Raw genomic sequence first — 27,273 nt, 5'->3', positions numbered from 1 at the left:
ACAGGCACCCGAGGTGCAGACAAGGGGCAGTGCTGGGGCTGATATAAGCCAGCTACACGAACTGACATCAGTGCAAAATCTAGCCCCCGTGCCTCGGAAGGAAAACCTGTTTTCCTACGTGCTTGCACACACATCACAGGAAGACCCTCCCCGTAGTCAATACTGCAGCTAGAAATTTCACTCCCTCCTGGACGCTGGTGTACCTTGGATAACATGCAGGGGGAAAGGGGAGGTACTGTTGTCCCAGCCAACAACTCGTTCCTAGTGGGCAGCAAGTGGCAGTTATTTATTCAAGCAGAAAACTCAAGCTATCATCTCAGCTGTGGGGTTCAGACAAAGAGAATGAATGAATGAAAGCAGAGCTCACCGATAAATGATGCCTCTTTCATGGAGAAACATAAGGGCTGAAATAATTTCTGCAGCATAGAAGCGGGCCCGATCTTCATCGAAGCGACGCGACTTCTGAATATGGAACATCAAGTCCCCGCCATTAACGAACTCCATCACAAAGAACAGGCGATCCTTCACACACGCAAACACAACAGATATGAACAGCATTAATCATATCCTCTGTCAGGCTTAGAAAATGCTAAGTAAAACTATAATCTGCCAAACAAAAACAGATTAAGCAGCCATGAGACACTGGGGTGGAAAAAAAAAAAATCCTGACTTTTTCAGGAAAGATTAAGTCAATACCAGGAAGATCTGTTAGTATCTCCTTGCCCTGCACTCCCACCAAAAATTTTGCCCCCAGTAACAAAACGAATTCCTGCTCACATGTGGATCAGGCATATCAGCAGGTGGGCGCTCACCACCAACCATCTCCTGGAGGGTTTCCTGAACTGTCCTTAGCCTGAATCAGCAGAGGATGATACCCCTGAGTGAGCACATGAGAAATCTGTAAAAACTCACTTGCTCCATAGTAAACATCACAGCTTTGTGCAGAAAGATGCTTCATAATATAATGTGCACAACCAGACTGCTCAGAGACTGCAGCGTCACCACAACAGCACAAGGGCTCAGCAACAACGACAATGTTGTCTCGAAGGTATCCCAACACCAGTTCTGGGGAATGGGCGTTGTTTTCCAGAATGGGATTTCCTGCCATACATTTGCATGGCAGCTGCCTTGGGGGCCTTCCGATTTCAGCTCTCCTCTGGTTAACCTGCAGAGACCTCTAGGTGATGAAGGAAATGATAAGGACGACAAAGTACAGACCAATATTTCTGCTGGGCAGAAAAGTAGCCTGTTCAATAAAGTTCAGCTTATTAACCACATCTGCTGGTCTCTGAGGTTTTTTTTTTTGGGTTTGTTCTGGTTTTTGCAAAAGTCTACAGATATGGAGGCACTTGCTTAAGCTGCATGCTCAGCAGTCTGGGTATGGGTTTAATGTCTGGGCACGGGTTTAATGTGTGCAAAAGGGGTGCACGCTTAATTGTGAGAGGAAGGACATACAGTGATTTGTCACAAAACTAAACTCTAGAATTGTTGCAGTCTGTTTCCAAAATTTCCCCTAGTAGCTGTTTCAGGACATTCAGTATTGATTGTTTCAATTTTACTCTGAATATCAGGAACAAGCAGACTGGGAAAGAGGCATACAATTCCATTGAGACTAGTCAGCCTTTTAATAGTACTATTTGCACTTCTTTCCCTACAAGGCCTTTCCCAGGTCTGATGTTAATCATCTACAAGACAGTTTTAAACCCTCTCTAAGTTTAAGAGGATAAGCATTGTTATGCTCCACTTTCTGGCAGCCAGCCAGCTTGAAATGACTACCGGTATTAACATTTTGAGATGCACACAGCAGAAGAAAAGCAACCATGAACCCTTTCATTCCTCTCTGGACATGAGCAGGAAAACAAACGGCTTGTGACAGATGAGGACAGCTTGCTTCTTGTCATTGTCCTGGGCTCTGCTCAATGGCTCCTTCTGGGCTCCTTCCAGAAGCTGAGATAGATGTGTTCCCAGCAATCTCACAGTACTACTGCGTGTAGCACCAAGACCACGTGTTAAGTGCGATCTCCAGTCCCTATAAACAACAATACTTCATTGTTTCACTCTGCCTTTATTACAGGGCAGCTGAAAGACACCCAGGCTGGCTTGTCTATGGCAGCAGTCTAAGCCAGAGCAGCACAAACTCTGCAAACCCACCATCAACTTTGGCCCTTCAGCCCACAGCAGATCTCTAATGCCACATCTCCACTGCAGTTGGTTTAGCTGAGGTCTGGCTGTACTGTGCCTACCTGTTCAGCAACCTACCACCTCTGCCTTGCCAGTCGGGCCAGCTTTTACATCTCCTTGTTATTCTTCCCCACCTCCTTCCTCGCTGATCTCTCCACCTGCCACGTGCTTATCTAACCCAGCTTGTCCAGACATCTCTTCAAGCCTGTACTTAAAAAAGAAATCCCTCTTGCTAGATCTCCAACAGGAAGTAATTTAATTTACCAGCAACCTGACGGGGGATATGTGTGTGTGTGTATTTATGCAAGTAATATATACGCTTGTATAAACATGCATACAGTTAGGCGAACATGCATATATTTTCTACTTTTTCCTTAAAGGTGAGCTTCAGGGAAACAAAGTTAACTCTTCCCATCTTAAAATGTACATGCCCTGCTTCTCCATTGCGGACAAAACTCCACGGCCCATCTCAGACTTCTGGATGTACTCATCTGTACTATGATGGCTAAAGGAAGATACTACTTCTTTCTCAAATGTTCAGGTGAGCATAGAAACATCCGGTTTTAAAATTTACATCACTGATGACATGGAATTTGCAGCTTTTTGTTACAAACAGCTCTTGCTTCAGACTAACTGCAAACCTGAGCAAGTATCATTGCATATGTTACACGGTGCTCACAGGTGTAACAGCTAATGCCTCACCTCCATCCATAGTCTCATTTCACAGGTCAAGCATAAATATGGATTATTTAATTATTGAAGCTCTCCCATCTAGGCCCAACAGAACTTTGGACTACCTCATTTTCATTTTTTTAAAAAAGAGGTCCAACTAATTGTCTGTCCTAACACTTAGAAATCCCATGAGGTTACTGAAGAAAAGAGCAGGATGGGTATTACAACTTGTTTATAATACAGTATTTGTGCACTGGCCTGCTACATACTTGGCAACAATTATTAGAAAGATCAGCACTAATGACCACCCTTTGGGGACCACGATCTAAAATTCAAGCAAGGTCTTCCATTTTCACTCTTAAGCAAGGCCATCAGCTTGCCAAACTGCAAAGAACAACCACTCTCCCAGGAATCATTGAGAAGTGAAATAAACGGGGCGTTTTATGAAAAAAGGCAATCTGCAGCAGGCAAAGTAAAAGTGAACAGACAGCTTAAAAAGGGGCCAAGAAAAAGAAATCTTAAACCAGCAGATAGTTCAGATACTTGCAAATTTGACCTGACAGAGTTATGTGCCTCCTTTCTTGGAGACTACCAGGGGGAATTAGGAGGAGTTGAAAGCTGGAGTGTTTTTTGAGAGAGCTTAATGCTGAAATCTTTGCACTTCTATTTTTCTGTTTTGCATTGCTCAGAAGTCTTCCCTGATCTGCTATCTCTGCTTGACGTCAGCAAAAGTAAGAAAGAGCATTTGAGTCAACAGGAAACGGTGACGTGAAAGCCTTCGCAGCAGCGGCAGCCACATGAGGAAATCCGTTGCACCATTTCTGGACTGGGATCAAGATGAATAAAGCCACAGAGCAATTGTTACTGTAAATTAAAGAAACACTGGGAGGAAACAAATAAAGTCCCTGGAACCACGTGGGCTCATTTCAAGGCTGGCGTACATCAGGAGATTAGCCCAAAAGAACAGTTTGTTGGGGGGCGTTTTATTATTTGTTTGAATTTCAGTTTGCCATCTGTATTTGCGTGCCTATGAGCAGGGCAGGGGCTGTTGGAAGCATATCTATGTCCTAGGAACAGTGTTTGATAGCAATTACATACACTCGCTTTATTTGTTTATTGTCTTAGCGGGGTGTTGGTGGGGCTCAAAGAGAGTCCCTGACTGCAAAAGCCACTGGGTGGGACAATGCACATACTGGTTACTGCCCCTTGCAAACACAAGCACCCACTGAAACCCAACTCAAACATCACTTTAGCACTTTGTCCTCACCAGCTCTACAAGCAAGCTGTTTTGAACACTCATACCTTTCCTCTTCATTATCACAGGGGAAAAAAAATTTTTTTAGAAAAAAAAAATCCAGATTTTATTGAAAGAGTATCCTTTCCCTCCCCATGCCCAAAAAACACCAGTGTGATGGCTAACTTCCACTCCCTTCTAGTTAAAAATCACAGCTGATGTCCATGTACAACCCACACAAGACCAAAGACCTCTGAAGACAGCTACGGTGAGAACTTTATCTCTGATCACAGGCTTTCACGCTAAGTAAATGGAACATGGCAGCAGATTGCCCTGGTTCAGGCAGCGTGGAGGGAGGAAATGGGGTAAGACAAGTGTTTCCTACATGCAGACATGGACAAAGCTAATAGCAAAGCTGCCTCCCCTACCTGCCACCCTACAAGAGCTGCTGTGCCAAGGGCAGCGTGGAGGCCAGAGGGGACTTCTCTCAAGAAAGTAATCAGTGGAGGTTCAGGAGACCCACAGGAAAACACCAACAGAGCCTCTCCAGCCTCCAGAGCCACCAGAAATAGGCTTGGACAAGCTCTGCATATCCCTGCTGCAGCAAAGCTGTCCCAGACACTGCTTCTGCCCACGCTGATTCCTCTGCAGGACAAGGGGCTGAGCTGCCTGCCCCACCAAAGACACATCTCAGCAGTAATTTCACTCAAGCTTCCTCTTTAGCTGACAGCTGCCATATAACACAGCATCTGGAGGATATAGAAACCCAGTTAAATGTGGTTTAGAGCAATGGCCCAATTTTTCCCCCCTAAAAAAATTGGCCTGGCTCAGGAATTGTGCTAAGTTTGCATTTCATCTTTTTGGAAATAATTCATGCACACAACTCCTTAGAAAATCAGCTTTGGGCTCAATCTGAGTTCACTGAAGCCAAAGGGTTTCCCCAAGAAAACAGTCATTTTTCAGTGTTTTGGCAGTTTATGCTTTGCAGAGCAGAAGGCAGGCTTTCAAAATTATCTCATACAGAGACAGCTGTGTCACTGCTTCCCAGCGAAAGTTTATTGTTTCCAAAAAGAGTAGCAGGACTTAGGGAGCTTGCGAGCAAATTATTACAAGATAATTACAAGAGCTGGCAGGCTCCCTCAGCGCTCCCAATGTTCTTGTTCTCCCTTCGTGGTCCACAACCCCCACACAAAGCAATCTGCCTCAGGTCTTGCTGGGAGCACGCAAACAAACCGTGCAGTCTCAGTACTGGGCTCTGGAGAGCCACATGTCCAACTCCCTCAGCAGTGCGAGTGGCCATCTGTATCTGGGTCAAGTCACGCCAAAGCAGAGGACTCAGAGGAGGAATAATAAACAGGTTTGTTTCTCAATGTTCATCTTCATAGGAGTAATACAACCATGCTCAGATGCTGCTCTGTGCCAAAATGCCTCCCCTCCATACCCAGCCCTTTGACAAGGCAGCGCTGCATCCTCACAAGCTGCCTGCTGCTCCCAGCTAAGGGGTTTACAGGAGGGCTGGCTGTTCAGGGGGGTTATACCTGTCAGTATTTCAAAACCAGAGAGGATTACAGGTGTCACAAGAGCAGGCACACCAAGAAGAAATTGCCGAAACAACCTTTGCACACGCACATGAGTGCACAAGGGCTGAAGCGGATTTAACGAGCTCAGCCCCGAATTTCCAGTGTCAAAGCCACTCTCGCCTGACTGTGATGGAGCAAGAGACTGACTTATGGCAGGTGAAGATTTGGTCCTTTAATTTCAAATCAGAACAGCTACAACAAGCAGAGGAGAAGCAGCACCTCCGCACCACACTTGCTCAGCTGGAATTACACACACATGTTAGCAATGCTTCTCAAACACAGCCGCAGAGACGACTGCCGTGGCACCTGCCACTGCTCTGCTCGCCGCCACGGCCCAAGACCCCCAGACGAACAAGGCGGCGGCAGAAAGGTGACAGGTTTTAGAGCCATCTGCTAGCTGATTTTTGGTGCTCTGTTAGCTGTTTTACCTCTCTGCTTCAGTGACTGCAGAAGTACACGCCAGCCTCAGGAACCACTTCTGCCTAGGAGAAAATAAGCCACAGCAAGGGAGCGTGCCACAGAGGGCACGCACAGCCCTGAGGCTATCAAGATGGGGGAGATTGCTGTGCACGGTGCCACATCTGAAAGGCTGAACAAGGGAAGATTTCTTTCTTCTTCTGGTTTTGGGGTGTTTTTTAGCTAGAAGGAGGTGCAGTGAAAATTCAGCAAACTCAGAAAGGGGGTAAGGCACATGCGGCACCTCCTCCAGGCTGGGCAGCTGGTGAACATGCTTCCGAGAAGCACAGGTCACTTCCCCACAGCGGGCTCATTTTTAGCTCCTTTAACAAAGAGCCACCGACGTCATTGTCACAACTACGGGAACGGGGCAGTTATCACCAGTTATCATTTACAACCGTGCTCTGCTATCTGACGGTGCTGATAGTGGACACAACCCGGGCTTGCCTTCTTCATGGCAGCGAGGCGCATAAACATCGCCTAGAGAACAACAAATTGGCCTTTCCATTTGCATAAATAAACTCTGCGGGGTCCCTCGGGGTAAAGGCTGCCTCCCGTGCGCATGTGTGCACAGCACGGTATTAACGCTGAGCTCATTCCAGAAGAGCTGAACAACGACAATCACAACCCAGGGCGAGCTGATGGGAGCTGGGGGTTCCCACCTGCCCCAGAAAAAATAATAATAATAATAAAAAAAAAAAAAAAATCACAAATCTAACTGCACCCTCCGAATTTCTGTCCCTGTTTTCTTAACCGCGTGGCTGAAATTTCAAGCTCAGGGGCTGCACAGCTTCTGTAACACACAAATTCAACCATTTCTCTGGAACAAGGCATCCTTTGGATAGGCGAGTGAACTGTACGTGCATCCTTCCTCCTCATCCCCTCCCCTTAAGATGGTCTAATTCACAGCAGGATTACATGATTAGCTCATCTTATGACCAGAAACTTTTACTCAACACACATGCAAAAGGGTGATTTTTATCACTCTTTTTCACTTGTATCTGTTCCATTAGAAACAAAACAGAAACCCCAACTAGGGGAAAAAAACACCAAACCTCAGGTACTACGTCAATCAATTAAATCATGCACAAAAAAATACCTGTGTGACCCCAATTTAAAAAAAAAAAAAAAAAAAAGTCAGCTTGGCCACACTAAACCAAAATATCCGAAAAATACAAAACAAATTGAAAGAAGGAATAAAATTAAATCCTCCCCTCCAGACCTTTCAAAATGGCATAGAAAACTACATAAACACTCTTTCCCACCTGAAAGACCAAAAAACAAAGGGCTGGCTGAACTTAGAGGGGAATAAATTGAGCAGTAAGGAACCAGAATGTATCAAGCTACAGACATCACCCGTTAATCAAAGATTTATAGGACATCTGCACCGCTCAGCTGGCTGCTGGTATCACGGTGTCTCAAAAGAGAGTAGCTCTGTAAAGATTACGCTCTTTTTACAGCCCTCCGTTCAGAAAAAAAGCTACTGGAATTGCTGTTTCCAGTTCAGAGTGACCAATTTGAGACAGCTCTGGCCTGCTTTTAAAAATACTGCACTCTGCAATACCTGCTGCCCTCAGACTGTGCTGGGGAAGGCTAGAGACCTCTACAAGGCCGAATGTCTTCAGGAAAATTAAGAGTGCTGAAACACCCAAAGGCCACTTGGAAATGGCTTGCCACAAAGGCTTTGTGGATCCATCCTCTCACCTCAAACGTCACCTGGAAAGCAATACAGACTCAAAGAGTCTGAAACCAAAAGCACACTGAGTCGCACCTCAGCAAGTTACTTCTTCTCTGAGGTTTGACTGCCTTTTTTTCCCCCTCCTCTCCTCCTCAATACTGACTGGCACCTGCTCGCTTAGGCTGTTTGTGACGTGGCTCCACTTTGACTCCTTTTTATGCCACAACTTCCTCAATTTTAAGTCCAAAGAAAAATACTAGTTTCACGTACTGTGCCTGACCATAAGCAACAGTATCCCCTTCAGCTACCCTTGCACTAAGCTTGCTAAGTTTGTCTAACAGTTACAATCTCTCTTATAAGCCACTGCAGATGGAGACAGGCATTTTCTCAGCTTCATAAAAATTCAAGTATCCAAAGTCCCTCAAAAACCTAGGGTGGGAAAGTTACACTCAGGGGCTCTGACACGATGATGGCAGGTAACCCTTCGGTTCATATTTTCACTTCAGCTCATATCACCTCAATGTGCAGCCTAAGTGTGGACACCCAGCAAAGTTCACAGATAAAATCAGAAATGTCAGTCTGATCTTGTTTCATCTTCTGCAAGCAAAACCACTCTGCCTACAAAAAACCAAAGCCAGTCCTGTATGTTCCTGCAAGAAAGAGACCACTGCAAGGTGTTACTGTGCATGTCAGAGAAAGCCAAGCCTTTTAGACAGCTTTGGAGGCCTCACACATCTGGTTTACCAGCAACTTGGGCCAGTGTGTCAGAAAAAATGTCATGGGTTTTTGGTGGATGTGAACACTGTAAAACCACAGACAGACACAGTTTTGACCAGTCTGCCTTTATTCAGTGCTACACAGGACAGAAGCCAGAGAAAGGCAGAAACCGACTGTCGTCCGTGTGTGTCGTCCCCCCCCCGCCACGGCTGCAAAGCCAACGTGAGGATACCTGCAGAAGCTGCACCAGAGGCCAAATGTGGAGAGAGGAAATTCCCCTGTACCTCCCTGTCGAACAGCCTCCCCAAAAACCTAACTTGACGCCTCAGGGTCCCAGGTGAAGCACAACTCAAGCTCCTTCAAGGCTGACTTCAGAAGGACTCTGCAGCAAGCCCCTGGTGGGGCGCCTGTGTTTATGGCCAGAAGGCACGCTAGACTGTACCAAGTTTTTCTGGAAAATGCCAGGCCTAGAAACAGAATGTCCCCATCAACATCTTCACTTGATTTGACTGGCAGCAACAAAACTGAAGTGTGTGCTGGTCTTCTAGCACAATGGCTTGGGGCTAGCAACAGTCCCAATGCTCAAGAACAGGGGAAAAAAAGTCTCAATGCTTGTAGAAAAGCATCCAAGAAGCGCACTTGGCTGTTGGATGTATGCATGTATGGAGTTGTGCCTCCCCAACACGCCAGAGAGGGAAGGCTGGGGGTTTAGAGCCTGGGAGATGATCAAAGCTGTCCTCTCTGCTCCCAAAGGGCTCCCTCTCAGCGCCTTTCAAAGAGATCAAAGAGGCCTCACTGCTTCCTTACCGCCCACCAGCACGCTCCAAGGCCTGTGTCAGGATGGTTGTTCATCTAACCAGAGCCCCAGGAAGGCTGCTGCTGCCTTTCCAGCCTTCCTCACCTCCATCATGCCGGGCTCTGCCCTGGGGCTGCCCTGTGCTCTACCCATTTGGTGACACTGGAGTGGCTGGCGGACACCCAGACTGATGCCGAGGCTCCCCTGCAGGGCCCATGACTGAAGGACTCCCCTGGACATACAAGGGCACCTAGACCTCTCTTGTGGCACCTGGGGACCAACAGAAGGGTGAGCAGCCAGCCAGCTGCCACTGCTCAGTCCTGCCTCTTTGGCTGGTGGGCCCTCACTTGAAAATCAGGTCCCTGTCAAAGGCTCCAGGTTAGCTCTAACACTTTTAGGAGATGAAATACAGGCTCATCTGTCTAAACACCTGGGTGATCCATGACACGATGCCCATGCTGACCCTGGGAGAACTACTTGAGTGCCCAAGAGCCAGCAGAGATGTGGAGAAACCTTCCCCTTCCATGTCAGGAGCAGGACATCAGCCCACAGCTTGTAAAGGGAGCGGAAAGCTGCATGCTGGACAGCAGGCTGCCCTCGTAAAATGGGACTAGTGCAGTGATTATGCTGCCCTGGAGTCCCTGGGCCAGTCCCTACTGGCTTCAATAGCACCCCTGCTAGCTATTATCTTGGAAGGACGCTCGTTATAGAAAACCACATCCCTCTGCCAAGTTCTTGTGTCTCACTATTTTTGGAATGACACGGGCAGTCTCTGCGCCTCAGCAACTGTCAGCGGAGCCACATGGAAAGCAAATCCATATAACGATCAGGCTAGCAGGGACAGTGCTGGAAACAGCATCGCCTCAGGGATGGTCCCCTGGAAGCACCCTGCAGTCCTAAGAAAAGGGATAAGGGCAATAAACATAAAACCCAGAAGCTATTTGACACTATTTGCATGGGAAGCTGATCTCCCCCAGCCCTTTTCATTCTCATGCATACAAGTGGAGACAAAAGAATTTAAAAGCAAACCACCTGTGCAGGAAGGATGGTTCCTAAACCTCAAAGAAGACAGGACCTACTTACTGAAAACTCGTTTTAATTAAAACATTCCAGGATCCACATTCCCGAGGATTAAATTACAGATTTAGCTATTTAGACATACAGCCTCTTTCACCCATTCTAGGACAGTATTGTTGAGGTGTTGGATGATGCCAGTGTCAGGTAAACAGAAAAAAGCATTTTTTGATGTTTGTGACCCCTAGTGCAGGATCCACGATTACCTGCAGGTCAGCTCTCTCACACTAAAGGATGATTCTAAGGCCCTAGAAAAAGCAGAGGTAAATGGCTTAAGCAAGGTGGACAGTCCCCAAGGCAACCCTTTCAATTAAAAAAAAAAAAAAAAAAAATTAAAAAAAACCCAGAGATGTGGTAAGCAAGGAAGATCTCACACAGATGCAGCTGGAGCAGGACTTAAACTGTGTCCGTCCCCCCCCCCCCCCCCCCCCCCCCCCGCCTCCCCCGCAAGGGAGCTGCAGGTCTCCTTCCTTGCCTTTCACAGGAAAGGAATCTGGAAGTGCAAGTCTAAAACTGCCCAGCCCAGTGCTGGGCATACAGAGGGCCACGTCCAGCCTCTGCCAGCCTGCTGTGCAGCTAGTATTTCCTCTTTAGGCTCTGAAAACTGTGACCCATACCAGGCAGAGACAACCCTTGCAGCTCCTACCATCTAGTGGCTGCAATATTTTTGTGTGCCGGAGCAAGATGCTGCTCGGAGGTCAGGCAGCCTCAGCTCACCCTGGGCAAATAAAGCAGCCATTGCTAGCGGGTATCACTTGTGCTGCAGCTGAGACTAAATTAGGACCACAGTGAGCAGAGAGGCAGCACAAGAGAACAGAAAGCCTTTCTGAAAACCATCAGCGGCTAATGTAAGCACAGAAAAACCTCAGCTAGCTCTAAAACAGGCAAGCAAAAGTAGCAGCAATATAGACATACTCAGGTAATGCGTTGCTGTTTCTGGCACTTGTGCCAGCTCAGCTAATGCTACATTACTGTCACTACATGACATCGCACTGCGCAGCACAAACATGCCCCAGGCTGTTTAAGTTACCCCTAGGCTGCTTAAGTCAGGGGAAGAGTTTACTGGTTTGGGTGGGCTATTATACAAGAGTCAGAATTCAAATGGCTCTAGACCCAGCCAAACCCCCAAACCCTTTGAGCGTTCTGTCCTCAAACTGCTGCAGCATTTCAGGCGCTTCCAAGGTCCTTCCTTTCCAGTTTCCACAATTTCCTCTTGAACTGGGAGGGGGGCCATAACTGCAAACCCTTATTCTAGGTGCAGCCTCACCAGTGCCAAGCAGAGGGGATAATGACTTCCCCTGAAGAAGCCCAGTACATAATTTAACTTATGTGCAATGAGATTGCACTGCTGGCTCATATTGAACTTGGCACCTACCATAAACCCCAGGTACCTTCCAGCCAGGATACTACCCTGCCAGTTAATCCCAGCCTGTCTTGATGCATCTTACGGGATCAGACTCTGACTTTGCTTTGACAAATGGCAAGAAGCCTCGAAAAGGCTAGTTCCTGAAAAATTCCTAAAGGCAGGCCCAGTAGGTCATTATTTATTCAGGATCTCCACGGCAGATTGGAATCATGCTTTGTTTTTCATACCATGAACCATTAATACCATATTTTCGGAGTTTGGGCTGTAAATGCAATGCATGTGATATGGTTTCCATGTAACTGCAAGTGAAACTAGATATTGTTTTGTGTAACTCTGCCCCCAACTCCAAACATAAGTAACATTTTTAAATATGGCTGCAGGCCGACATTTTGAAGAAGTGGTTACTTTTATTTATTTATTTATTTATTTGTTTGTTTATTCTTTTCTGGCAAGTTTGTGTTAATGGATGGGATAACCCAATGCCATGTAAAGAACGATCAGAAACCTTAAGTCCTGTATCAGCCTGGTTAAGCCCTCCTGGAAGGACGCTGTCCAATGAATACTCTGCTGTTGCAATCACTTCTCGACTATAGCAAAGGGATTTAAGTACGCTTTTATAAGCAATTTAAATCTGGTTATTCTGGACTGAAGTGGGTGTCACTGAGTGCAGAACATGGGCAAAAGACGCGACGAACCACATTAGTCCGAAATCTACTTTTTCTTTTGTAAAGGCTTCCCTTTTTTGTTTTATTATTGGGGGGAAGTGGTTTTCTGTAACTGACAATCTCAAGGTGAAACAAAGTGGGACTCAAGTAAAAGAGGAACCTGGGAAAGACTGGGAATAGCAGGGTCCTGCTACGACAAGCACCACTCCCTTGGCACCCTTTCAGAGACTGACCAGCTCCACATTCAGGGCAGCAAGGGCTGAGGGTTTCTTCCCTCCGCTCCTCTGACAACAAGCTGGTCCAGAAATTCCTGTTCCAGGCTGCTCTACTGTTTAGCAACCTTCTTTTCATTTCCAGTCTAACTGTATCCATGGCCAGTCTAGACTCATTTAATCTCAGCCAGCATCTTGACAGCTTTGTTTCCCTCCTCAGTGTTCGACATCTGCAGACATCAATCAGATCCTCTTTTTGCTTTCAATTTGCTAGTCTAAACAGGCTGAGTTCTTCCTTTTTTCACCCTTTGCAAAAGACTCTGCAATCAGTTCATCAGCCCAGAAGACCTTGTCTGCACCCATAGCAGATTGCATTCATTTTTTGAACATGACAGACGGTACTAGCCAGGTGACCTTAAAACTTCCCTAAGTTCATGGGAAACACTCTACATAGCCCAGGAGCACACTTGCTATTTTCACATCTACATTGCAATTCAGTCAGCAAAACCATAGCAAAGAGCATAGCAACAAGTGGCAAAACCCACTGCTACCCCACACCTGACCTCAAACAGCACACATCAATACCTGACATTTTCGATACTTTACATGAGAATTTCAGGAAAGCCATTAAAATTTGGGCCCTGGGTCTTCATATTACGAAATGAAAGAGGAGTTTCCTTCATTACTAGTGACAACAGTGAGCTTTAAGTTCTGTTTCTGCCATACAGCACAGCTGCTCTGTGAACCACATAACCTGTATATAAAAAAAAAAACAAAACCCACCCCATTTCTATTACGTGAGTCTAACCAAGGCCCAAGGGCTCCACCCTAAACGAGCACAATTCTTAAACTCCATAGCTGGCTGTTGCATCACCCCAGTGAGAAGAGAAACGGGTGGGTGGCAAACTGCATTTGCCTTTTTTTTTTTTTTTTTTTTCCCTTTTTTTAATATTTTGGGTTTCTGTAGGAGGAGTGAAGCCACAATTAAAAGGGCAAGTTTCTCCTGCCTCTTCTAAGAGGAAAACAAGCTCTGTTACCATTTAGCGATGGACAAAAAGCAACTGGAAAGGGGCCCAGGCAGTTTGGAAGAGCTACACTGCAGAAAAAGCTTTGGTCCTAATAACAGCTTAGCTCAGGGACTCCCGTGCTGGTACACGGCTGCGGCCACTGCCTCCATCACAACCACTCCTCACTCCACCACCCACATCAGCACCAAGCTCCCATCCATATTCACACACCGAAAGAGGCTCTAAGCTCGACAGGCAGCACATGTGCAGTCCTCTGCTGAGGTATATCTATCACAAGTGACAGCAATGCCATCGTTTGTCTTATCCACAGAAGAAGAAATACCAACTGTATATAGATCTGATTGATTTAGTGTCCACCCGTGTCAATAAGATCCTTTCCAGAAACCCCAGAAGGATCTTTCTTTCAGTTCTGAGCAGTATACGAAGGCTGGTAGATATAGGAGGCTACCCCTGCTTTCAAATACAATTGATTGAGTTTGCAGATCACCCAGTGCAAATACAGTCCTGTTAAAAATTCAGGTAGCAGGACAGCAGAGCCTGAGATCCCACAGCCACGGGCGGACACTGCAGGCCTGTAGACATTTGCGCATATGTATTTGGAAACATTCAATGGCACAGAGATGTTTCTAGGAAAGACACAAAGAAAGGCTTCCCTGTTATTACCATTCTGTCAGGGAGCTTAGAGCAAGCCAGGACTTTGTTTGCCCAATGCCCAGCAGATATTAGAGGTGGAACATAGCACAGTGCCCTGCTCACCCTTGAGCAGAGAGGTTTCTCCTGGGTCTAAGGTAGACATTTATAATGGGCCAGGGACCAAATATACAGGAGAGTGCCTCTGTCCTGAACATGTCAGCCAGCGCATATATGCCTGGGCTATACTCACAGGAGTCTGGAAGCAACAGTAGAGCTTGGTGAGGAATGGGTGGTTCCTTGCCAAGGAAAGGATGCGCTTCTCGGTCATGGTGCATTCGACATCGTCATCTTGGAGAATGACGTCCTTCTTCAACACCTTCACTGCATAGAGCTGCCCACTCTCTTTCATCTTCGCAAGCATCACCTAAACCAAAGGAGAGGGTGAACTGCAAGGGCTAAGCCCTCAGTCTATGAGCAACACAGAGCCTCTCGCACCTTCTCACGTTAGAAAGGTCAGTTACCTCACGACCAGGCTTGTGCATCCAAGTGAGTCAGCCTGTTAGTATGGGCATCCACGTACAACTAATGACACATGCTACTGTCTGCAGTGGGCTTCTCTGCAGAGAAATACCCACATGTTGCTCCAATGTCTTGCACGGCGCTTGCTGGTTGAAGCTTACTGTGCTAGGGCAACACCCCCCCCCCCTCCAAGCAGCGCCATCCATCCTGCTTCCTTCCTCAGTTATCAAATTCAAATGCACCATTTCACACTGGCTTTGTGGCAAAGCAGAGAAATGAAACCCCCATCTCACTGCATTTGAAACCACTGCCTTGTTTCCTTTAAAGGAAAAGTCTTTACATGCTCCAAGAAATGCTGCCCAAATGAGTGCTAATGCACACACTTGCAATCTCTGCTACGGGCCCTGGCATGCAGCTGTTTCTTTCGTTGCTAACATTTTCCTTTTTTGTGATATCCAGTTCTTCACTTTGATGCCAGCTTGCTTTCTCTTCCCTTTTCTGCCTGCTCTCTGTAACCAACCCTGACAGCCTGTGTGCCACATTATGAAATAACTTCATCTACCATGGAGCTTCTTAAATAAGGAACGTGGTTTTCCCCAAAAGAGCCACAAATAACTCTCACCTTTCCAAAACTGCCCTTTCCCAACACACGAAGGAAGGTTAAGTCTTTGATCCCAAGTTTGCTCGCTGAACTTTCACTAACTTTGTTGCCATCTTTCAGGCTGCCTTTTCCCTGATGTCTCAAAGTAGATCTTGAAACCAGTTTCTGTGGAGGAAAGTAAATAAGTATCAGTTTGCATAGAAATGGTACTTTTGCCTCATACCAACCTGGGCATTTAGGACCTGTTCAGATGCACTGCAGGGCCACTGGAACAGAAAGTGCGTTGGTACCACCACCCTGCATAGCTGCTACGTGCAATCGGCCAGCCTCGGCACTGGGCAGAGCTCTGCCGAGACGCCAACGCTGCTTTCTGACCTGGGCATTTGAAGTTGTAAACCGACTGCCCAGCAGATCCAAGAGGCAAGCCTGCCTCTCTCCATCCTCACTCCCCAGAAAAACAAGACAATGAGTGTGGAAATCCAAGTCTCCTACCTAACATCAGAGCGAGGAGAACTGCATCATTTCTGCAATATGTGAAGTCCTGCTGAGATCTAGAACTCAAGCAGATTTCATCTGAATCTCTTTGGTTTCTCCCTGATTTACCCAAAGCCCAGTTCAGTGGGACCCAAACTTCAAAATATTTTTCCTTCCCACAGCTGGGCTGCTGGCTTCCTCCACTGCTGTAAATTTGATGGAAGGCTGTTCATTCCCATGCCAGCAGTGAGGTGTCTGCATTTTCAGGAACTGTATCAGTATTAGCACACATTCCTAGAGCTTCTGTTTTTACAGTATACAAAGATCAAGTCACCCTCAGTGCCCTCTGTTCACAGCTCTTCAGGTACCAGTACGCATATAAACCACGAGTACTTTTATCCAGTTTATTAGCCCGAACAAAATCACACGGACTTCTTGAGCTCCACCTTGTGACTACTTTGGTGTAAAGCAAAATTCTTCCTGCACAGCAGACTTGGCTCACCGCCACAGAAAAGGCAACCCCAGCCATGGGGAAAGAACCAAGAACATTCAGGACAGCACCCAGCAAAACTCCCACCAGATTTAAGCTTACAGCACAGTCTGAACACTTACCCAGAGCCTTTAGTTCACAAAGAGCGAGAAGAGATTGTTAAACACCAGCACAGATTTTTATTTTTCTGGTTCCATCTCCTTTTGATGTGCAGATTATGCAAACAGACAAACGCTAACAAGTGCTGATTTTTACAGAACTGAGAAGGGAGGTGGGACTTGTGTTTCCCTGTAACTCGAGGAATAACTGTCCCCCCAAACTGCTACCGCATGAAGAGGAAGGCAAGAAAGTCTTATTTGCTACAAACCAACAGAAATCAAAAGGGGCAGCACAGCCTAATGAGCAGGCTAGGCTGATACAGTATCATGGGGTCAACTGATGTAGCTGACTAACTGTCCAACAAGATTTACCAGGTCTGGCAAGTATGTTTTTTGGCTCTAATATTTTCTTTTTGGTCAAATAAAAATAAACCAACCAACACTTTATTATGGGTTATTGTGGTTTCAAGAAAACTCACTGTTTGAAACTGCTCACAAAGAAAACGTGATGAAAACTTGTTATCAAATGACAGCTCTGATTTCCATCACCCTTTAGAGGCATTTTCACTCAAACTCTTACAGCGTGTTTTAAACGCTCTGAACAGATTCAGATATACAACAGCCGGATTTTTAGGATGCCATAAGTACTGACAAGCAGAAATATTACACATATGTCCCAACCCTAGCAACAAGCTCACTAGGACCCTGGCTTGGACTGCAAAGACCAGAGACAATGTTAGGCTGAGAGGGACCACAGATTTTAGCTGGGAAAACCGTAGTGAAAGGTGAAATAGGTTCCCCAAAATCACTCAGAAAAACAGTGACAAAGGGAAGAAGAGAACCTAGGCCTCTTGCTGAGCTCTTCTTATGCTCTATTCCAAGACACATATGCAGATAGAGCATATGCAGGAAAGGTAAAAAAAGGTATGGCATGAATTACATTGACCATTAATTAGTTTGGGGTCTTATTCTCCTCTCGTTCATGTTAAACAGACAAAAGAGTCAATGGAGTCACACCACTGTGAAACACAAGCAGACGACAAAGCGACACCTACAGACTAAAGTCTCTGTCAGGGTAAACCTGGATATAAGACAACCATTTTCCCGGTGAAGTCTTTGCCACAAGCCACAGAGAGTAACAATCTAATGCAGTCCACCACTCGAAGCCACCTGCCATAACTGAAGTCTCTAACTTCTCCTGCACCCATATAAAGACTCAGTTGTAAATGTTTTAGATAGAGGAGGTAAAAAAACCCAAAAAACAACAAAAACAAACAAACAAACAAACAAAAAAAAAAAACAGAAGAAAGAAAAGTACTCACCGAATTTGGGGAAATGCTTCCTGGTTGCAGACCCATACATGCCAAGGTTTTAGCAAGCTCTGCCGAGTTCACCCCACAGTTCGGTGCAACGTTTGCTTGGCATCGGATGTGGACGTTCATTTTACAGACTGACAGGGGTGATGGTAGGGATGGAAAGTCAAACAAAGGAACAATTAAAATAACTTGGAGGGATTTATTGCTGAGAAATAATTTAGCAATTCTGCTTCAGGAAATACATCCATCTGGATCTACTCTGTGTCTTTAAACTAAAGGGATTTTTGCCACTGATCTCCACAGAAACAAAATTAGGACTCTCATAAAATAATAAACTCCTGAAAATCAGGAATATACCCCAAACGCTCCAAGTAGCATGCCGCATTGCCTGAAGATACTCATAAGCAGATGTTTGTCAGGCATATAAATACTATTGCAGCTATGCTGGCAGATAAAATTAGTATTTATAATGCCACAGAATTCGCAACAAAATTCCCCTGCATTTTCAGGTATCTGTTTTTAAAGACATATTGTTCAGTGGGAAACTAAAAATCTTTCTTGCTCTCACTCATGGACACACACACCCCCTCTTGTGGGAGATGAAGGCAAACAGATTGCTATGATTTTACAGTCTGGATTACTGAAACAACAACATAACACCAGGACATGCTTTGTCATTAATTAACAGCATGACAGACAGGGCAGACAATCTTTTTTTCCCCCTCAGATGCCTTTTTGTTGCCTTATCTTGATTAGCTGAGGAAAAACCTTCAGGTAAAGGGAAAGATGAATGCAGGAAACAGTGATACTCAAGAGTATTTTCAATAATGCAAGTTAAACAAAGCTGTGCTGAGAGTGCAAAGTAGAGTCCTCCTGGAAGCCAGAGATTAAAAAGTAGATCAGCATTTTATTTATTTATTTATTCAAAGATGAATATTCATTGCTCAGCTTTCTCTTGAAGGTTGCAAAAATCAAGTCTACAGAGTGCTTCAAGAGTCTAAAAATACATGTATTTTTTGAAAAGGCTACAGTAAGAAGCTGCTCACTTTTACACTGTAGGCCCTGTCGCATGATTCCCCAGAGCAAGGAACCACAGTGGTCACAGAAAGTCGGGACTTTGTAGTTGTGGACACTGAACTTATGAGGAATGTTGATTCCAAACCTCTGTTCAGTCACCTGAGGCACCAAAAGAAAAGCACAGATTTAAAATTCAAATACATACATATAAGCTGATGTTCATTTACATATAGGCATTTAAGTGCAAAACTATGAAAATAATTCCAACTCAAAAGATGTCCTAATCCATCACCTCACCCACCTTTACTGCAAGTGACCAACCTCACCTGCTGCAAGCCTGCTCTGGTTTCCTTGCTGGGCAGGTGGGACTACCTGACAAAGCAGATTTTACAAAGGGCTACCTAGCCAATTTTAAATTCTTAAAACCAAGTTAGAATTAGAAGTGCGGATTAGCTCATCACAAACCCATCACACTGAAGTGCCACATACAAATTATGTTAGCTGCAGCATTTTGTAACTAACCAGTTTTCAAATTACTAACTCGCATGCTATGTAACTGTAGGTCAAAGTGTTGATTTTATGCAATTTAATATAGAATAGTTTTCCCAGCTCCTCCTAAAATTCTCATTCATCTTCTCACCCTCCTTGTTATTAACATTCATTTCAGGCCCAGATTTCATTTTATCGCTTGCTCCCATCCCCTTTTTAACCTTGCTCTTTCCCATGTGTGAATCACTCAGATCACAAAAGACACCTTAGAAAATGTTACATTGGCTGAAGAAACCCATCCCCGTTTAACCTCTTTGTTACTTTCCGTTTTGTGTCTTAACATGCAGATCCTGGAATACTGAGGAGGAACACACCACTTCACAAAGAAAAATCAGAGGTTCAACTGAAACAATGAATTTAAAGTGAGTTGTGTTGCCTCACCTCTGCCTTCTTTTAAAGTAGCTTAGAGGTGTTATAAACCCTTCACAATCCTAAAAGAGGGGTGAGGATACTCAGCATTTAAAACTTGCACTTCAGCCCTGTGCATTTTAACTATTTCCATCTGGTGTGGCAAGGGGTCATTTTAAGAAGTCTAGCTCAGCAGTTCGGAGGCAAGAAATAGTGAGCAAAGGCAGTTGCTTATCTGCACTGGACAGAAGGTTTCTGCATGGCACACCATGGAAAGCTACCTCCCAAATAAAAACATTTCAATTGAATTTTCCTTGCACAGTTGTTAAACAATTTCCAGTTATAGAAATGACACATGCAACGCGCAGGGCAGTTCTAGGTGAGGATGCTACTCCCGTCAAATACAGCCAAAACTAGCAAGAAAGAAAATCTTCAGAAACAGAAGTTATGCAAGGATTCTTTATTACAACATAATTTCATAGAGTAAAGGTGTGGAGCAATGACTAAATGGGCACTTTTAAGTTACCAGAAAAGAAAAAAGAGGCATAACAAAGACCAGTGGTTGGATTTTAAAGCCAGAGAAATCCTCATTAAGAACCGGGCACCAAATTTTGATGACAACACAGTTAATCATGCAAGAAAACTACCATGGAAAACGGTGCATTTGCTATTTCTTGACGTCTTCCAATGAAGGCACCCTGCCTTCCTAAACAATGTGCTAGTCCACCCAGTTATTTGCATTAACCAGATGATATTGCATGGCCTTTATGCATGTCCCTATCACTCTTTCTCACTTTTAAATCCATGAATAAAGATAACACAGAGTGAATTCTGTTATCGGACAACCCCCAGCAACCCAAACAACCCTGAAGATTCACAAATTATGATGACTCAAAATAACCAACGTGACTTTACCTTGAGATCGGTCTTGTTAGTATTGTTTTGGCACGTGCAAGCTGTAACAATTAGATGATGGCAGCGCTTGTGTACAACACAGGTGCATACTAGGAAATAAAAGAGGCATGCTGAAAAGAGCTCTTGAAAGACTCAGAACACATCAACCCACCAGCTGTGTTCTTTAAGGCTCAGCTGTATCATCAGGACACAGCAAAGATGTGAAAAATAATCAGCGGCTTGGAATCTCCAGATAACAGATCTGGAGATGCATCTCCAACCCATTTCAACAGAAATTCTGCACCGGATCATTCACAGAGCCTAGAAAATAGGTGTCTACATAAAACATGGGTGATGCACACAAAACCAGTATAACTTCTCAAATGAACTACAAAATATGCTGTTGAAATAATTATCCAGTGGAGAGTATTTCACATAACATAGGCAAACACCATTAGAGAACACAGGTCTGAGATAACAAAAGTCATCCCTACATCAGTGTCACAGGGCTTCTTATGCTGGATATCCAAGTGAGTCCTGCCCAGGTCAGTTTGTCACTGAGGCTCAGTGCAATGCTTGGGTCTGGGAAGCTGCAGCAGAATGGTGCTGTGGCTAAGCTAACTAGCTAGTCCCCATCAAGAGGGCTAATCAGCCCTGAAGTAGAGTTGGCCTCTCTCCAGGCCTGAAGCTGGCTTGGCTAGAACGAACTTGGATCCCTCTACTCCATACCCCAGCGTGCAGTGTAGACGCCTAAGGGCTGTAGCTACCATCTACGTAAGGAGATTTTTGTAATGGAAACTGCAAGTTGCAGATATGTTGTAGGGTCCCAAGCTATTCCGTGTGTTGCTGACTTAAGCTTGCATTCATGAAGGGCTATCAATAACATTCACTTTCACCCAGAAATTTTATGAAGGATATCCATTTTGTTTACATGCAGGTTCCTTCCGTATGAGGACACCAGTGCCCTCTTATATTGCACAAGAAACAGGCTGTGTTAGAAGGCTAGGCTGAATGACCATGCACCTGTGAAGCATGTAATTTTGTCATCTCACCAAAGAAAAAAAAGGAAAGGCAGAACAATAATTAAGTGCAAACAAGCACCACATACATCTATACAGCCATTCAGCCACAACATGCATTCAGACAAAAGTGCTGCACCAGCCCACAAGGTCACATCCCTAACTTCACTCTGTTGAACTTCGTAAGGAGAGAAAGGAAGAGGGTGGCCATTCCAGCAGGGTACTCTGTGTCCCAGTACCAGCTGAACACTGTACTGAAGGGACCCTGGATGTGTCAAGCCTAGCTGGGTGTTGCATGTACTCTGCAACTAAGTGGATCTGCACAGGATGAAACACAGCAACCGGACCCCTAGATGTCTGCATGAATGTAGGTGGTTGCTCCTGCATGCATGCAAGGACAGCTGCTCAAATGCACAGTTTTGGCTGGCTGGGGAGGAAAAGGAGAAGTGACCTCAGAGAAGCTTGTAACCGCAGGATGTCCCAGCAGCACAGGAAAGTGCTCCCGAAACAGCACATCCCACACACACACTGTGCAGGAGCAGAGCACCTTACCTTGGCACTGGTATCCCTGCTTCCCAAACACGCCCCTGTTCAAAACAAAATACATACATAACTTAACATCAGAAAGCCAGTCTTCTTGCAGATCGTTTCCAGAAGAGAGAGCCAAACTGCAAGAGGATCCCAAATGACCAGATGACCGGGGCAAAACTGCCCAGCAATAATGATGCAATTCAGCACAGGGGTGTGAGAGCCTAACAAAGCAGTGCAAGGGCTGTAGCTTACAGGGCAGGCTGTCAACATGCCTGTTATTCCCCATATTCCCCCTCACTCTGGTTTCTGAAATACCTCACTTGATTACAACACACACCACACTTATTAGACTGATCCCAGCAGCCCACACCCTGTTATTATCTCTCCCACTCCATGCTCTTTTGAGACATATCTAAGTTTTTCTCCCTACTCTGCCTACTCCCCCACACGTATCGCCCCACACCTCACACCTCTGATGGCTTTTCTGTTCTCAGGCACTTTCTCTAGTATTTCAAGTAACTGTTTTTTCTCAGTATAATCTCAAAGCTCCACTCAGTTAATATCTAGGGTCTTTCTGCAACATGCCTGTGTTACTTTTACCCCCCCCTGAAATAATATCTATGCTTATAAGTGAGGAACATTGCCTCATGCCCACACCACCCCAGTTTGTTTCCAGCATCCAAGATACACATCACCTCTGGCCTCTCTGCAGTAGACTCCAGTTTGCAGCATAAAAGTATCCTGCTAAACCTGATGGCCAGGGGGAGTCCTTGGCCCTTGGTAAAGTGCTGTGTGACCGATTCAGGATCGGGGGTGGCATGTCAGCCCCCAAAACACGAAGGGATAGGAAGCTCCACACCACCGTGTTCGAGCCGTTCTTACCAGATGAACTCCCTGCAGTGTGAGCAGTACGTAGGCTGTCGCAGGTAGGTAGCCATGAATTTGTGCCCGTTCACCTGATGCACTCGCCTTCGCATCGCCCGCTGGCGTTTCCGAGTGAGGTTTTTAAAAATTCGATCCCTTTGGAGCGTCCCTGGGCAAGGGGTAGACAAAAAAAAAAAAAAAAAGGCCACAAAACATTAACATTATCATACACAGTTATTACTGCTGTTTTTGTGATGGCACTAAATGTTTTCAAAGGCCACAATTACATCCCTGGTTTAGAAGCTGGGGGACCACGCTCTAGAATGAGGAATAGTATCTGGGACAGGAAAGGAAGTTAACGGCAAAGGCCCCTTTAGCTCCAAGTTACATTCTTCATCTAGAAATAACCATCTCTTCCCATCTTCCTCTTGCTCCTCTCCCATGTTGAGACATGTCACTTACCCATTAATTCACAAGCTGTAAACAGACAAGAAGCTCAAGGCTAGTGAGAGCTTTTTGGGTAATAACTCCTGAAAACATGACTGTATGCAACCCACTGACCAGCGCCCTGCTTGCTGAGGCAAAGCGGTGCCTTGTGAGGTGAACAGTGTTTATCCACCTTTGGTATTCTGATGCTACACTTCTGTATCATAATTTGTAGTGATTTTGTTTCCTGTATTGGATAAAAAGGCGCAGCCTAATTTTTCAAGGACTGTTAGTTGTTTGATATGTGCCACTCTCAACCTTCTTTAAAGGGCTCATTTTCCGAAGGGTAGATAATATTTTTAAGTTCTGGGAAGCAGGGACCCAAGAACTGCTGGCATTCAAATCTGAATTGTCTCAAAATTTAGTTTAATGGTTTTTTTTACTCGGTTTAGATCAGCCATGCAACAAACTCCTAGCACAGTTCAATTTACACAAAACAAGTCACTCTTAAAAGGCAGAACTGTGCTCGAGATCAAGCAAGCCATTCCCATACAGCAGCAGCCATCTGACTTGCAAATCACATCCACCTGGGCTCTGGGATCCTTGCACAGACCCGGTCAGACTCAGCTGAGCTTCCCAGATCAAAGCCTCATCTGGGGCACACTTGCCTCAGAAAAAATGAAATTTGCAGTTTTCAAGTTAGTTGCTTTGCAAAGTAAAGGCCCTGCTAAGAACCGTATTTTGGGGACACACACTGGCGTCTGCTCGGGGTGACTGTGCACCGATGCAGGTACTCAGGACTCCTGTTTTGAGCGCAGACTGGATGCAAGACAAACGCCAGCTATTGCCAAAGCCTCTGACGCAGGAAAGGACAGGCAGGCTGTAACCTTCCCGCTGATCCGATCCTCCCGGAGGGGCAGATGGGCAGCAGCACCCAAACACAGCTGTTAGCGTCCCACTTCATTTACCCGCAAAAAGGGGGCAGAGCAGCTCCCTGCTTTCAACTAGCTTTGTTCATTAACTGCTGGGGGGAAAAAAAAAAAAAATTAAAAAAAAAAAGGAAAAAGCTGTCAACCTGATCAAGGCTTGAAATGTAAGAGTCCCACATCACAGGCGTATTTCCCGGTCCTCTTTATGGGAGTGGAGATAAGGGAACCCATCCTGTCAGTACTGAACCAGCCACTTCAAAGGGTCACAAGCCACACGACGTATTCCTCTCGGTACTCTTGCCTCACAGGTTTAGAAGCAAAGCAGTCATAAAGCTCAAGAGTTGTTTTTCTGCTGTGTTCTCCCAGCCATTTGTGCATTCGTCCCCTCCACAGGCGCTAATGGAAACCTCCTACCCAATGGCGTAACTGCGACATGGAGCACGGCTTGACTTCAAGACAGCTTGCATTTATTTTTAAAATAGAAGCGCATGCTATAAATTAGGATTTTCCCATTAAAAAACAAAAAAAGGATGTGGTAGGGCTGATCCAAGCACTTAACAGAAACCTGCTTTCTTCACTGCAGAGCTGCAAGCAGCTGGGCAGAGAGACCGGCACAGAAAAGCCTGCCTTTCAAGGGAAGTGCTTAAACACGTGTTGAATTCTCACTGAAGTCAACAGGACTCAGGGGACAACAGGAATCGCCAGACTGAATCAGAACATTGGTCCATCTAGTTCAGCATCCTACCTCTGTCAGTGAGCAACCAGAAACACGTGACAGCAAGATGGAGGAACCCTGCAGCTAGGAGATAATTTGCCTTTCCCACACATGAGATGTCATTCTGATCTCCAGAAGTGAGAGCTGATGTGCGGAGGTTTAATATCCCTTCCAAACAGTCAATCACCATTGCACAATTTCAATAGCCTCATTATCCACCATAGGAAACATGGCCAAGAAGAACTTCAAGAGGTCAACCAGTCCATGCCTCTTCCCCAAAAGAAAGATCAAGAGCCAGCTGCTTCGCTGAGCCCAAGCCTCCTGTAACTTCACGTGAGGAAAAAAAATAAATTCCTTATATTATTACAGAATCTGCCCACCTTTAAATTCAAGAGAACATCACCTTCATCTAGGTTTAAGTGTACGCTTAATCCAAGTGTTTTCCTGGATCAGGGCCAAACACCTCAACTGGCAAAGTACCCTGTCTTGGCATTCAGCACATACAGGAGAACTTCCAAGGCATGGAAAGGGAAGCGCAGGGTTTGTGAGCGGGTGATGAGCACCTAAGTAAATCACCTAAAGAAGCAATCCAGTTACCAGCTTGCTTCATACCAGCTGCTCCATTAGAAGCCCAACAGCTGATGCCCTTTAAGTTCATGCACTCACATTTACCAGAGTTTAAGAGAATATGTTCCCAATTTAGCTCATGTAGTTTCTGGTTTTGTTACGGTTCCCCTCAAGGATCAGCACGGGGTAATTGCCTCCCTGGTGATCTCCCATGCAGCGAGAAGCCCACACGCAGCCAAAAACAAGCCAGCCCTTTGCACCAGGAACAGGGGACACTTGAAGGCGGCCCGCAAAGCCACCGAGTGGGACACTGCTGTGCGTCCCTGTGGTTTGCCTGGCTTCAGAAAGGCTGCAATTTTGAAACGGTTCAAGGAGACCAAAAAAATGACAGGCACTTGCTTTTTCATGGGCGGTAGAGGAAGTCTGCATGCTGCCTGCACTGGTGGATCACATCCACTGCTAGACTTGAGCTTTCTTCTCTGCGCTGTACATGGACTCCCATCTCCTGTTCTCCAGCCACCAACATCTCACACACCTTCCATTTTACAGACCCACTTTTCATTAAAACACATGCCACAAGTTTTTTGTCTTTTTTTTCTAAAACCATAATTCGTATTTAAAACATTCCTCAAATTTCACATTGTCCCACACTACTTGGCTGCATCACCTTGCTAACTTTCTCCAGACACTGCACATCTTCCAGGTGACCCTCACCCACACTTATACCCGCCTCACATCACATTCTACCAAATCCAAGTGTTACTAAGCAGAAGACTGGCTTCAGCAAGGTTTGAATTACTTTTCACATGCAATCAGCTCTTTTGGGCACCGCTCTTCCTATTTCCTGATGCTGTCTTGAGCAAAAAGGAAAGGGAAAGCACTGCACAAATTCAGCCACACCTTGGGCCCAGGCATAGCCGCAGTAAACCATCCACCATGTGATCCAGTGGATCTACATATACAACCACATCCCACAGAATAAATCCCTTTTCAGAGGGCTTGGGCGCTCACTCATCCCACGCACCACGCCATGGAGCAGGCAAGTTCAACCCACCAACACGGCACAAGTGATTCTGAAGTGGTGGAACATATCACTACCAAAACCACCTTCCTCCCAGCCACCAGCCTCCCCAACCACCGAGCTGGCAGTTCCTCAGTTCACACCCATCACATCTTCTAAACAGCTCTCAGCACTGCTGGGCGAGAGGTTGCGTGCAGAACCCACCAACATAGCACTGAAGTCTGCTAGTAGACACAGTGGTCAACACAGCAGCCCCTTATGCCTCTCACTTTTATTGTCAGAGGATGTAAAGTCATCATAGACATTTTCCCTGCTCATGTTCTGTGTTTTGGCCACTTCCCTATAAAATATATATTTTCTTTCTGCATAGGGAGAGCATTTTACAAAACAAAGCAGCTCCAGACCACTTTAGGAGACCCAGGCTTTTAAAAGCCTCTAATCTCTGGTAAAGCAACAACCACCATGAATGGTTCAAATATCCAAATACTGCTATAAAAACAGCCAAGTAATTGCCCAGTGAAGGGAGTTGTCCACATCCATGGTTAAATTTGGACATCTGTAACTATGGGGTATTCACTGTGCCTGGCTATGTGCAAAAGTAAC

At 45.5% G+C, this 27,273-nt stretch overlaps 1 protein-coding gene across 1 annotated transcript in view; it reads right to left on the bottom strand.

The window, feature by feature from the left end:
• PRKCH (protein kinase C eta) overlaps positions 1 to 27,273 on the bottom strand; it is a 117,621-nt gene that overhangs the window by 45,231 nt on the left and 45,117 nt on the right. Inside the window, exons 3-10 of the mRNA XM_086463520.1 lie at positions 23,031 to 23,181; positions 22,170 to 22,204; positions 20,620 to 20,708; positions 18,837 to 18,966; positions 17,797 to 17,924; positions 15,434 to 15,577; positions 14,543 to 14,716; positions 368 to 522 (exon numbers count right to left, since the gene is read on the bottom strand). Coding sequence (XP_086319646.1) covers positions 368 to 522; positions 14,543 to 14,716; positions 15,434 to 15,577; positions 17,797 to 17,924; positions 18,837 to 18,966; positions 20,620 to 20,708; positions 22,170 to 22,204; positions 23,031 to 23,181 — 1,006 coding nt within the window. The remainder of the gene's footprint in view (positions 1 to 367; positions 523 to 14,542; positions 14,717 to 15,433; positions 15,578 to 17,796; positions 17,925 to 18,836; positions 18,967 to 20,619; positions 20,709 to 22,169; positions 22,205 to 23,030; positions 23,182 to 27,273) is intronic.

This window comes from Leptosomus discolor, chromosome 3, assembly GCF_034619465.1.
Source record: "Leptosomus discolor isolate bLepDis1 chromosome 3, bLepDis1.hap2, whole genome shotgun sequence".
NCBI classification, from domain to species: domain Eukaryota; kingdom Metazoa; phylum Chordata; class Aves; order Leptosomiformes; family Leptosomidae; genus Leptosomus; species Leptosomus discolor.
The sequence above is the reverse complement of the archived record's forward strand: the minus strand, read 5'-3'. Positions and strand labels throughout refer to the sequence as shown.